At 34.6% G+C, this 12323-nt stretch overlaps 1 protein-coding gene and 1 long non-coding RNA gene across 2 annotated transcripts in view; both read left to right on the forward strand.

Moving 5' to 3' along the window:
• The first annotated feature begins 255 nt into the window (after positions 1–255).
• Positions 256–2482, forward strand: LOC128551216 (uncharacterized). Its single transcript, XR_008368712.1, has 5 exons — positions 256–391; positions 583–654; positions 969–1082; positions 1688–1819; positions 2420–2482. It is a non-coding gene; the product is annotated as an uncharacterized LOC128551216 (long non-coding RNA).
• A 433-nt stretch (positions 2483–2915) lies between these two features.
• LOC123552991 (fibrillin-2-like) overlaps positions 2916–12323 on the forward strand; it is a 63009-nt gene continuing 53601 nt past the window's right edge. Inside the window, exons 1-8 of the mRNA XM_053531202.1 lie at positions 2916–3047; positions 3515–3558; positions 4746–4861; positions 7202–7378; positions 8009–8185; positions 10082–10255; positions 10491–10664; positions 11867–12043. Of these exons, the coding sequence (XP_053387177.1) occupies positions 10225–10255; positions 10491–10664; positions 11867–12043 (382 nt within the window). The 5' untranslated portion in view covers positions 2916–3047; positions 3515–3558; positions 4746–4861; ... (1 more) ...; positions 8009–8185; positions 10082–10224. The remainder of the gene's footprint in view (positions 3048–3514; positions 3559–4745; positions 4862–7201; positions 7379–8008; positions 8186–10081; positions 10256–10490; positions 10665–11866; positions 12044–12323) is intronic.

Consider the following 12323-nt stretch of genomic DNA (forward strand, 5'->3'; position numbering starts at 1 on the left):
TTTTTAAGGTTTTTATCTCTTTATAAATTATAAGATATATTTGATTGTTTGATGGTAGAATATAGATACAATTACTATGTTGTCCTTTAAGTTAAGAATGACCTCGTTTGACTGGCAATTTATTTTGTGAATATTGTCCATAGCAAGGCACGACGGTAATTTTGTATTAATTCCTGTTTATTTAGTCGAATTTACTGAATGAAAATGCAACACAGCTAGACGTAAGAAAACGTTTTACAAGATCTGAAAGGTGTAAACGTCACAAGACGAAAGCATAGAGGAAGGCGATAAACTGACAGACTTGGAAATAACAAACTTGGTGACATCTAGTGTGAGGATTGCAGAGTTATTGTCTTCTTCGCCAGATTCATTGAATGCTGACATATCTAATGTAAGTTATTCGATAGTGATTTTGTTCATAAAGCTACACATCAAAGAATTGAATTATATTCTAATCAAATTCTCTTGTTTGGATTTAAATGTCTGCAATATTGTATATTTGTGTCCTTGTAGATTATGTAGTTAATTTTGTCACAGACATTGAACATTAAAGACATCTCAGTTGTTTGTTTACTGTTTCAGGACTTTACTGAGTATATAAGCAACTTATTAGATCCTACGAATACAGAGAGTTGGAATGCCATATCGCAAACGGTAATGTAACATTGTCTACATTACACATGTAGAGTCCCTAAAATATTGGGTAATAGTCATGTCAGTTGTACTTTACATTATTCATAGCAATGTCAATAGTGTCACAAAATTTTCTTCATAACTGAGCAGATATCAAGCTTTGAGTACTAGTACTATAACTGAAATATACTAAACTGTATTATTAAATAGAATGAACTACCGATCACGGAAGTGTCATGATAGATTGAGCCATAAATCATTTCATTGACATTTTAATTAATTACATTATCTTTCAGTGCTTATTGAAAAACATTTATCTACTGTTGTAACTACAGAGTAGCAGTGTGGCTGAAAGTGTCTTATCAAGCATTGATACACTTGGTGAAGCGCTTGGAAAATATGTCGCATCATCGGGCACAGCCCTTCCTCAGTCGTGAAAAAGAACATAGGTAAGATTCCTGTTTTATACTTTTATTTTCGAAATGTGTCAGTTTATCTTTGAAAGGGTTGTGAGTTGGTGGCACCACTTATGGGAATCCAAAACAACCAAGACAGTGATAGAGTGCAGTGAGAAGAAATGTTAAACACACAAGCTATAAATCTACTGAAATAGTTTAGAATCATATTCCATTTTGAACTTCGAGTTAACCCCTAAAATATTTTGCTTTTTGCTGTCAAGGAGAACAACTTTAAATACCTTAAAGGGAATTCAATGTAGCTCGATACAACGATAGATCGTAATGACGGGAGTGCGAATCACAATAACTACAACTTCCTCATAGATAATGCCAGAATTATGTCCCTTTTCGTACTTAATCTGTCGGATTTTAACATAACAAAGCCATGTATATTGACCCAACTTATGTGAATTAAAGAACTTCATTGTATTACATTTTAAGCAATTTCTAAGAAGTCTGGGGTCAAGGTTATGATTGCCTTACATGCTTCAAAGTCGTGACCTTACTTTTGTATTAATCTGAGAATAAATTTAATCACTTATTATCATGTCTGGTTTACTAATATATAATTTTACGATATTTATTATCTTTGCCAGCTGTTCAAGTAAAGCAGATTTCATCAGATGAGTTTGTTTTTCCTGATTCCGATGCCAAACATGACACTGTAGACGGCAATTGGCTCGTAGATACAAAGAGTAAAGTCCAATTTAATCTAGACTCATTGCAAGGTAACATTCTAAATATTTGTCTAATATAAAACTTCAACGCATTAGAGAAAAGAAGCATGTCAAAGTTCTATTTATAAAGCAAAGGTTTTACGCCATTGTTCTTGTTTGTCCGGTTTGTAACATTTGAATGAATGGATAGACATTTATATAATATGTAACAAACATTCAGCATAATAACACAGTGTTTGTAAAACTTAGATACCTAAAAGGTCATGGCCAAAGTGTGTAGAATACAGCCAAGCAAAAGAGTAGCATACTTGGTTTGATTGAGTCTATTAATGAGTAACTTATTTAAACATCAGCGGCTATTTCGATATTTAGCTTATAAATTCTCAACAACAACTGAACAAGGTGGTTTATTCCGTTCAAGACTTAAACAGCTAGGGTAAAGGTCAACGTCACATCTACGGTTCTAAATGTTATATTTTCTAACTTCAATTACTCACATGGCACATACTGCTGTGTCTTAATATGATATCTTTGTGGCATTCTTGTCTAATGGACGTATTTCTAGATCGTAATTATGCGAAAGATTTGCAAGATTTCAAAATGTACCTCATTCTTTTTTCTGAAAAAAGTCACTCCTTCTTCTGTATTTAGGAGAAACTGGCCAAGAGTTTATTGTCACAGCGGCAATGTATAAAGATTTGTCAGATATTCTGCAGATAAAGGTAAGAGCAACATTTTAGGTTTAGGAAGAACTCACATACAGGTTTAGTCAGAACTAACATATATGTTTAGGCAAAACCAACATATATAAGTTTAGGCAGTACTAACATACAAGTTTAGGAAGAATACGTATCAGATTTTGATATTTCCTCCTTGTAAGTCAAGTTTTATCAATGCCTGAAATTGTACACATGTTTGTTTTTAATTTTCACTTCATCAATTTTACGATCGTCCTACTCGGAATAAGCCAGTTATCTGTTTTCGTCTAAAACATAAAGTCCTTAATATATAAACGTATGTATGGTCCACAAAATATGTATTTATACCGTCAAAATTAGACATGAAGTTAATCTAACTCATTTTTATATATTTACGAACACATAAATAAAATCTGCTTTATTTGTCAGAGGTAGTGGCTGCTTGATACGTGCTGTAGCTTTATTGATTTCCTTGCAGTGAAGATGAAAAACTCAATGGTCAGATTGTCGCATTTTCAACATGGCCTCCTGTATCAGGCGAGATTAATCCACCGGTCACTATAACTTTTGAGCAAACAAACGTGAGTGTTTTGTCCAGCTTTCTTTATGTTTTAGACACAAAATTAAAATGTATTTACCTTAAGCCAGGACGTAACGCAAAACGTCTGCTCCTGTACTTTCAGATGCTTCCAATTTATGATAATATGTAAATTATCTTTCTTGCAAATTGTTAATAGATGAGTGAGTTATTCAGTTAAAACATATTTTCTTTATTTTATTTTGACTCATGGAAGCGTAGCTTGCTCCTCAGTACTTGGTTTGCCGGTGGAAGCTGGAAACTTTTGTCAAAACAACTCAATTTGATATTAAGCAATAAAATTTGGATTAATATACAGGTATTTCAACGCATTGACTTACAAATCGGATTGTCAGTTCCGTTCCAAACTGTTTGTATTGCTGTAAATCATAAAACAAACAAAAGGCTCAGACTGTATGACTGGATGATACTATGTAACCTTTTATGTATCCCACTATGATTTTCTTGCAGACAGAGTTAACAGAACCCAGTTGTACATTTTGGAAATTCGAAAGGTGAGCGTTAGAAGACACATATTTAAGGATGTAGGAGCGAATTTTTTCTAACATAAGAATTTTTTCATACTCTGTGAGCTTAAAGAACAATAGTTTCCAAGACAAACAAGAAAAGAAAAAACACAGGTCACCGAACTCGTTTTAATTTTATAGGGCATTTTCTTCACCCACTAAGCATTTCTGAGATTTGTAAAATTGAAAGAAATGGTGGTACTTTATAAAACATATAATATCCCACTTAATATTATAAGGATTTCAGGTCTTACAGGTTAATATGAATACAAGGTGATGTCAGTATTATATAAGCATAAATGTCACTAACAAATCTCTCTCATTTTTACATGTTGACAAAATTACCCCACTCACTTTATTTTCAATGGAAAAAAACGTATTTAGATCTACAAAAAATATTCTGATGTAAAGATTTTCAAAATATTTTGCAGCTTTAATGACACACAAACATGCTTCAAAATTGAAAGACAAAAAGTTGGGAATTAAGGTCTCAAAAATAGGTTTTTACTGTTTCCTTTTACCAAGAGTGTTTAGGTTTATCCAATTCATTAAGAAATGTAGCCGCCAGAGGGTGTTTACTCCTCACTGTATGTACTTTAAAAGCCTTCTTGTCAGAGACGTGTTACATTGTTTCAAAATATTACAAGATTTATCCAATTTGTTAAAAAAGCATTGCTGCTGGACTGCGTTGTCAATTTTCCGTAGGTGTGTGTAGTGGGGAATTAAACAGTATTAATGTCATTATGTAGTAGCTTTATTTGGAAATGATTTCGCACAAACACGTACAAAGTGTGAATTTAAAGTTGGAATCACTTAATAGAATATGTTGGCCAAAGTGTGCAATAAAAAAGATGACATTTTATAGATTTAAAATCGGCCATAATAGAGATATTTAAAACGTAAAAATGATATTAGAAATTTTATTTATTGTATATTTCGTATCTCAATGGCTTTAAAAGGACCTGTTTTATGAATTCGACTTATTATTCAAATGCATTCGTTAAAATTATTTTAATTTTTCGGCGGTAGTGACCTCCGAAGTACCAGTTAGAAATAATGGGCTGAGTAAGTTGTAAAGTCTTCAAATAGAATTGAACTCAACTACTTTATTTGACGTTAAAAGTGGCATTAAAAGTCAATTTATTTTAACAATATCTTTGTTATTATTTATATAGCGGATCCACAGGCTACTGGTCAAGTGAGGGCTGCTCAGTCAAATCCAGGAACAACTGGTCGACAGAATGTGAATGCAACCACACCACAAATTTTGCTGTGATCCTAAGTCTTCAAGGTGATCTTTTATCTGTTCCCTTCTTTTGTATGTTATGCCGTTTTCTCATTTATTTTGGCCGTCAGTGGCGTGATAAGGTCAGTGAGCATTTGCGTACACATCTTCCAACCATTAAACAAAAATCGTATAAGAATTAGTCAAGAACCATATTGGAAATGGCCACAGTGCATGTTTTGTGTAAAAGGTGGCCAAGGGAAGGAAATAATTTGAAATAATGAATGTATGCACGTTATAGAAGAAAAGAGTGATATCAAGAAATACAGTGAATATGTATGTAATAGTTACTGTTAATACACACTTCAATTCCTTAACGACACTGATTCTGGTATGCCAGGTATGTGGCCTATGGGGATGATAAGGTTTGCGTATTGGCGGTAAGGGCCAAGAAGTGTGGGCCATGATAAGAAGCGCTTTCCCGTGGTATGGCCTGGATGCATTTCAATATATATTCCTTCTGTCCATATTCCTTTTTTTATTTATTAAAAATGCAACTGAACGCTTCTTTAATTTCTAAAAGAATCCAGCAATGATCAATATTTCTGGTTTTATTTCGTTACTTAGATAAAAATATCATAATAATTGAATAAAAAACTTGTCATTTCTCTTATTAAGTTTTAAATAATTATTTCATTTTAATGAAAAAATGTGAGAGTTTTCTAAATGGGGGTGAGAATTGCTTTGCTGTAAGAATTATAATTTAATTGGTCAGTACATTACTCAGCATGACTAAGCAATCAAAATTAGTATATTTTCAATTAAAAGTTTGTGTAAATTCTGAAAAAAAAGAGGAATTTTTTTTTTATCAAGAAAATGCAAAACACAGGAAACAACCAATTTATCTGTACATATCAATAAAATTTATGATCCTCTGACAATAATTAGACTACATGTCAAGTCTACAGGGGTTTTATGGACCCTTATCAGACTGGACCAGACAGGATCTTGTTTATTGGAGATTAAGAAGTCTGGTATTTGTGGAGTGGGGGGGGGGTCACTTATATAGGAGCTTTTCTTTGCCTTTAAGCGTCCTTTGTATTCATTGGTTTTCTCATATTGCGACGTTCCAGCTTTGATAGCGAAAGAAGACACCAGGCGCCTCCCGTGCATTTTGTCATTACGGGTGGGCACGTTGGTAGTACCACCGACATTTCGTATCTAGCTTGATGGCTTCCTTACGCGAAGAATTCGACTCCCCGAGTGAGACTCAAACCCATATGTTTGAATGGCAAGTGATTCAAAGTCAGCGACTTTAACCACTCGGCCGCGGAAACCGCAAAAGGCTAATGAAACGTGTATTGGTTTGAACGTTTATTATATTATCGTAGTAATGGAGGGAATAAAACGAAGGCCTGTTCTGTATCCAATCTACTGTGAAATCATTTAATTTCGTGGGCATGAAATTTCGTGGTTTTGGTCTAAACGGCAATTTCGTGGGGATGTAAATTCGTGGATTTCAACTTCTGAACATAAAACGAGCGGGAATTTTACGTGTTCGTTGGGATTAAATTTCCTGGATTGACTCAACCACGAAATCCACGAAAATTTGTCCCCCACGAACATTAATGATTTCACAGTATTGCAAATGACGTAGTACGTGAAAATGTTATTTATGATTCTATATTTGGTAAAAATTAAGATGAATAACCTGCAATTTATTGGCCACCAAAGTTACACAAAACACTCACTATTACCCTTTTATCACTTGTGTACTCTCGATGAATATCTACAAGTTGCTCGACTGCGATTTAGTTCCCTAAAGACGCACACACAGAATAACTGTATTCTTTTGCATTTCCATGGTGGTAATTACACAAGATTTGCCTGAAATAAAAAAAAATACATGGATCTAGTTACAAATTATCAAGCCAAGACAATGTGTTTAATGTCTTAATATCTTATTGAATGAAGCATTTTGTACAGTATACGATATAAAAAGTTGAGTTTAGACCATACTTTGTGTCCAAGTGCAATAGTATTTATTCTATATATCTTTTCCAAATTCTACTGAAAGGAGATTGACTGAATAAGTTTGCAGACACATATTGTTAGGAAGGGCCTAAATTGTCCACCTGTCCCGTAATATACCAGTATTATCGGACTTTTACGAAATTCGTGTAGAAGAAAACAAGTAGATCATTAGGTCGTGGTGGGTCTTTAACAAACTACATTCGCTGCATTTAAGGTTTAAAATATTTATACATACGACGTTTCATTTCTGTATATCCGTTTACTACATAACCTTTTAAAGCAAAACACTTTGCTCTGATTTCTGAAATGCTGGATTACCAACTGATTGCTCAGCGTACAGGTTCAGTGTATCCAGTATTGTCTAATTTTCAGACTGTGGTAGTTTGACTGTTCCTACAAATGGTAAATTAGACAGTTCTACTGGAACAACCTACAACTCAATAGTGGAGTTCAGGTGTGACGATGGATACTCTATAGAAGGCAGCGCCACAGGTGTTTGTTTATTCAATGGCTCGTGGAGTGCACAAAGCCCTACATGTTCTATTAAAGGTATTTAATACAATACTTGCTGGGCTTTTCTGTCTTTCTGTCATACTTTGCCTTTTAGTTATGTTTGATTTGGCTGAATATTTCCATTTTTTCTTAACATTAGATAATTTTGTTTAGTCATATTTTTATATGGTGACAAATGATTTGTTCATGGTTTATTTTAACAATACTAAATAGCTAGTTTGTACAGTAGTAATATGCGGTTAATTGATTTTGCTAGAGAAAATGTGACGGCTGGAATAGCATATGTCAGACGTCATTATTAGGGTCGGACCCAGGATTTCGGCTCAGAGAGGTCTTGGAATTTCTAGCGGGTTCCAGGGACCAGTGGTTATAAATACCAACGATATCATGTTTTGCGATCGAAGCGAGCCGAAAATATCATCTGTTGAAAGATGTATTCCCATCAGAGTATTGAGTTGCGCTTCACTGAATCTACCCTTGAATGTAAACAGATAAACTGAGCCAATCAGCATGAATAAAAAGTAACGACATCAGTAGGTTATAAATTGACTATTTCGAATAACCACTACTGTGTACAGACAATAATATTGTGTGTTGATGAGGATACATTATTGAATGTTCTGTATTGGTGGAGTAGTTTGTGTACAATTAAATTTAACATTTCAGACTGTGGGGAGCTCCAAGATCCAGCGAATGGCGAGGTTCAGACTGCCGGTGGAACAACGTATAAAGAAGATGCCGTATACAGTTGTAATGAAGGATACACTCTGAATGGTCGGGAATCACGCGTTTGTTTAGAAAGCGGATTGTGGAGTTTCTCGGCCCCTACATGTGCACAAATAGGTAATGCATTCTTTGTAAAATTTACAGTGTAAGAATTGATGATACGCGGACAACGATAACTATGCTTGCAGCTCTGCTGAAAACGTTTGATACCATAATACATAAGTAAATTCGTTTCTTTTCTCGGTGGCAGTTGTTGCAAATTATAACCGAAAATGATGTTTTAGAATATTTGATATTCCATTAAATAACCAATGGGTTATGTATGTATGTATGTATGTATCATAAAATTGTCACTAGCAAACTCCATACTAGAACATATTTCCAATAACTAAAACAGTGCTATTTATATTTGTTCTTTTTTTCCAAATAACATACAACTTTACTGTTTACAATACAGACATAAGTTCTGTAATTAAGATTATTATAAAGAGTTGCTTTAATAAGAGATTTACAGTCAAATATGTCATTCAAATAAATAGATTTGATTAAAAATATGTGTATATAATTAGAAGGAAAAATAAGAGATATTATTCTTGCCTACCAGACGGGGATTTCCGGTATTTTTACCGGTGCTGGAAAAATCCATCTTACACCCCGGGGTGTAAGATGACTCTCGTGCTGTAAATGACGTATGACGAAGTACATATTTGTAGATGATTTATGTAGAAATTTATATTTTATTTCATAAAACGGAATAGAAATACAATACCTTGACAGGTCCTCTTTGTTCCTGGTAGTATATTTCTCGATTCAAAAAAAAAGTTATTTTGTCAAAAAAAATTATAACGTTACTCTGCAACTGATAAAACAAAAACGGAACTAAGTTTTGCCATTTGTCTTTGAAACGTTATGACGTCTTTCCTGTTTACGGACGTTGGTTTCCCGCGCTTTGTTTAAATGCGCTGCTATATAAGAAATAGTTCTAACAAGAAAGACGTTCGATTGTTTTTATTGTTACAAGAATTTCTTGAATTTGTAATGCAAGAAAAAGATTCGATCACTGGCTGTAGGTGCATATAGGAATATCTGGCTCTCGGCAGGAGCCTCGTTACCGCCTAAACAGTTACCCTCGAGCCAGATATTCCCACCTGCACCTAAAACTAGTGAAAGAATGTTATAAACCATGTCACAACATTAAAATATAAGGATGACACAAAATATTTCCATTGTGGTCCTTTTTATGCCCCCGAAGGGAGGCATATAGTTTTTGAACCGTCTGTCCGTCTGTCGATCTGTCAGTCTGTCGGTCTATCGGTCTGTCAGTCTGTCCGCATTTTTCGTGTCCGGTCCATATCTTTGTCATCGATGGATGGATTTTCAAATAACTTGGCATGAATATGTACCACAGTAAGACAACGTGTCGTGCGCAAGACCCAGGTCCGTAGCTCAAAGGTCAAGGTCACACTTAGACATTAAAGGATAGTGCATTGATGGGCGTGTCCGGTCCATATCTTTGTCATCGATGGATGGATTTTCAAATAACTTGGCATGAATGTGTACCACAGTAAGACGACGTGTCGCGCGCAAGACCCAGGTCCGTGCTCAAAGGTCAAGGTCACACTTAGACGTTAAAGGTCATTTTTCATGATAGTGCATTGATGGGCGTGTCCGGTCCATATTGTTGTCATTCATGCATGAATTTTAAAATAACTACGCATGAATGTGTGACACAGTAAGACGATGTGTCGCGCGCAAGACCCAGCTCCGTAGGTCAAAGGTCCTAAACTCTAACATCGGCCATAACTATTCATTTAAAGTGCCATCGGGGGCATGTGTCATCCTATGGAGACAGCTCTTGTTATAAAGAATTTTATAAGAATAGCGTTTATTGTTGTGAATGAATCTATGCGTTATACTTGCATAAAAGAATAAATTGAAATTCTTTATACAAAACGGTTATTGCCGTTTTAAGTATGATGTGTTTTATCGTATTGTTGTAACACTTTACTTCAGATTGTAGTATTTTATCGGATATCCCAAATGGAACTGTGACATTGCTCGAGGACGGAAATACAACCTACGGTGCCCTGGCTAATGTTTCTTGCGAAATAGGTTACAATGCGACTGTGGATATAATAAAGTGCACTAAAGCAGGGATGTGGGAAATCTCAACATGTGAAATAATAGGTGATAACCTTTGTATAATAAACGGTCTAAATATTTCTTTCACTTACAGTTATAAAGAAATTCCGCAATATTTATAAAATATGATACACCTTGTATTCAGTAGCGACCTTGTCTTGTACTGATAAATCAAATTACAAGTGCCTAGCAAGAGCAATTCATTGTAATAAGAATGTATATGAGCTTGTACATAACACAATCTGCTACTAACCTATCTCTGATTCATGTACTTTTATAGATTGTAAATCAGTACCAGATATAACAATGGCAACTGTAACATTAACCGAGGATGGAAACACCAGGTATGGCGCTGTCGCTTATGTTGCCTGTGAAAATGGTTATAATAATAGCCTAGAGATTATACGATGTCTTGAAACAGGAAGTTGGGAGATTCCGATTTGTGAAAAGATTGGTAAATATTTTCAGTCCAGACCTTATGAAATTTAAGTTTATTATAAAATGTATTAGATATGTATGAATACTCCTCGATGGTTATATGTCACTGATCCACTGACCTTTTGTAAATTAGCTGGATGGTTTTCTCACATGAGAGAATTCTACACCCAAGGTGAATTTTCGAATCCACGGCTGTGGTTGGCAATTGATTCGAAGTCATCCCTTAACATATGAAAACTATAATTGTACAATGTAATCAAATACATACAGGTACAGTTAACTGGCGGCTTTCCTTTTGAACAGAGCAAAAAACTCATATAAAAGGAAATACAACTTGACACAATACGATAATTTAGACACTGTTCACTCTATTGACTGCAAGTAAATGAAAGGAAATTTTTTATAAAATCAATCTCACAAAACCTCGATCTTCTTTCTTCCGAAGTACTAAAAGTACGCAATTGACAGCCGTTGTAATAGGTCAGAGTTTAGATTCTATTGTATGTATTTTCTTGTCGAAATGTACTTTTAGTCTGTAAAACCATCCCTGAAATTACCGAAGGGACCATCAAACTTTCTGAAGCAGGAAATACCACTTTTTTTGGCCTTGTGTATTTTCTAAAAAACGTTGCATAGCAATGGAAAAATTGAATACCGCAGTTTTTACAAAAAAAATGTTTAAAGGAAAAATGGAAATCAACGGTTTAAAATTGACTAAATAGTACCCTTCGTCTGTAGCATTTTCTTAGGATAACATCTGATCTGAGACTTGGGGCGTGGCCACATTCCTAATATGTACACAGTGAAAAACACAAATATTTCTAAACATTTTGTCACAGTTTTTTTTTTGAAATTTTTCATCATGTTTACTTCCACCAAGTTGACACTGAAAAATGATAAAGTGAGTGAAAATAAAAGGTAAATCTTGTTAAAACATGCAAGAATAATGTATATTTTCTGCATCGTTTCCAAAGCGTTGCAACGGTTTACTACCTTCTGCACAATACTTTTAGTTATTTATAAGAGTATTCTGCTGAAATCTTTGGTTAATAAGTTTGTACCACAAGTACCTTACAGAGTACTAACTTTTTATGCATTTTTGAGAGAAACTATTTTCGCCTGAAATGTGTGGGTTAGTCCAAAATTCACATAACTGAGACGCATGTATAGTAATAGTCTATGTAAATCGTTATTAACAATGATATATTGCGTTTTAAGATTGCGGCGAATTAGAAAATCCAACAAACGGAGCAGTAAACATATCTAAGGGAACAACATTTGGTGTTACGGCAAGTTATAGTTGTGATGTAGGTTTCAATCTTGTTGGTGATGAAACACGTAATTGTGGTCCAAGTGGCAAATGGAGCAATATGAAACCAGACTGTGCACAAGAAGGTTAGTACTGTTATTTACTAGCAATAATTTTAAGTCTTTGTCCTACATAGAAGAACCACAGCTGACCTCATGCCAATGTCAGATTTTGATAACAAAGGAATTAATGGTGTTGGTACAACGGAGAACTCACAAATATCGAGCTGTTCAACTAGTGATGTTATGGCGTGTACTGAGATATTTGATTATCCTAGTAATATTGTAATATACGGTTTTTATGGCTTCATTAAGAATCCAGATCATTTTCAGAGAGAAAGAGAGGGAGAGAGGTGCTGGACATTCC

Source organism: Mercenaria mercenaria, chromosome 19 (genome assembly GCF_021730395.1).
Source record: "Mercenaria mercenaria strain notata chromosome 19, MADL_Memer_1, whole genome shotgun sequence".
NCBI classification, from domain to species: Eukaryota; Metazoa; Mollusca; class Bivalvia; order Venerida; family Veneridae; genus Mercenaria; species Mercenaria mercenaria.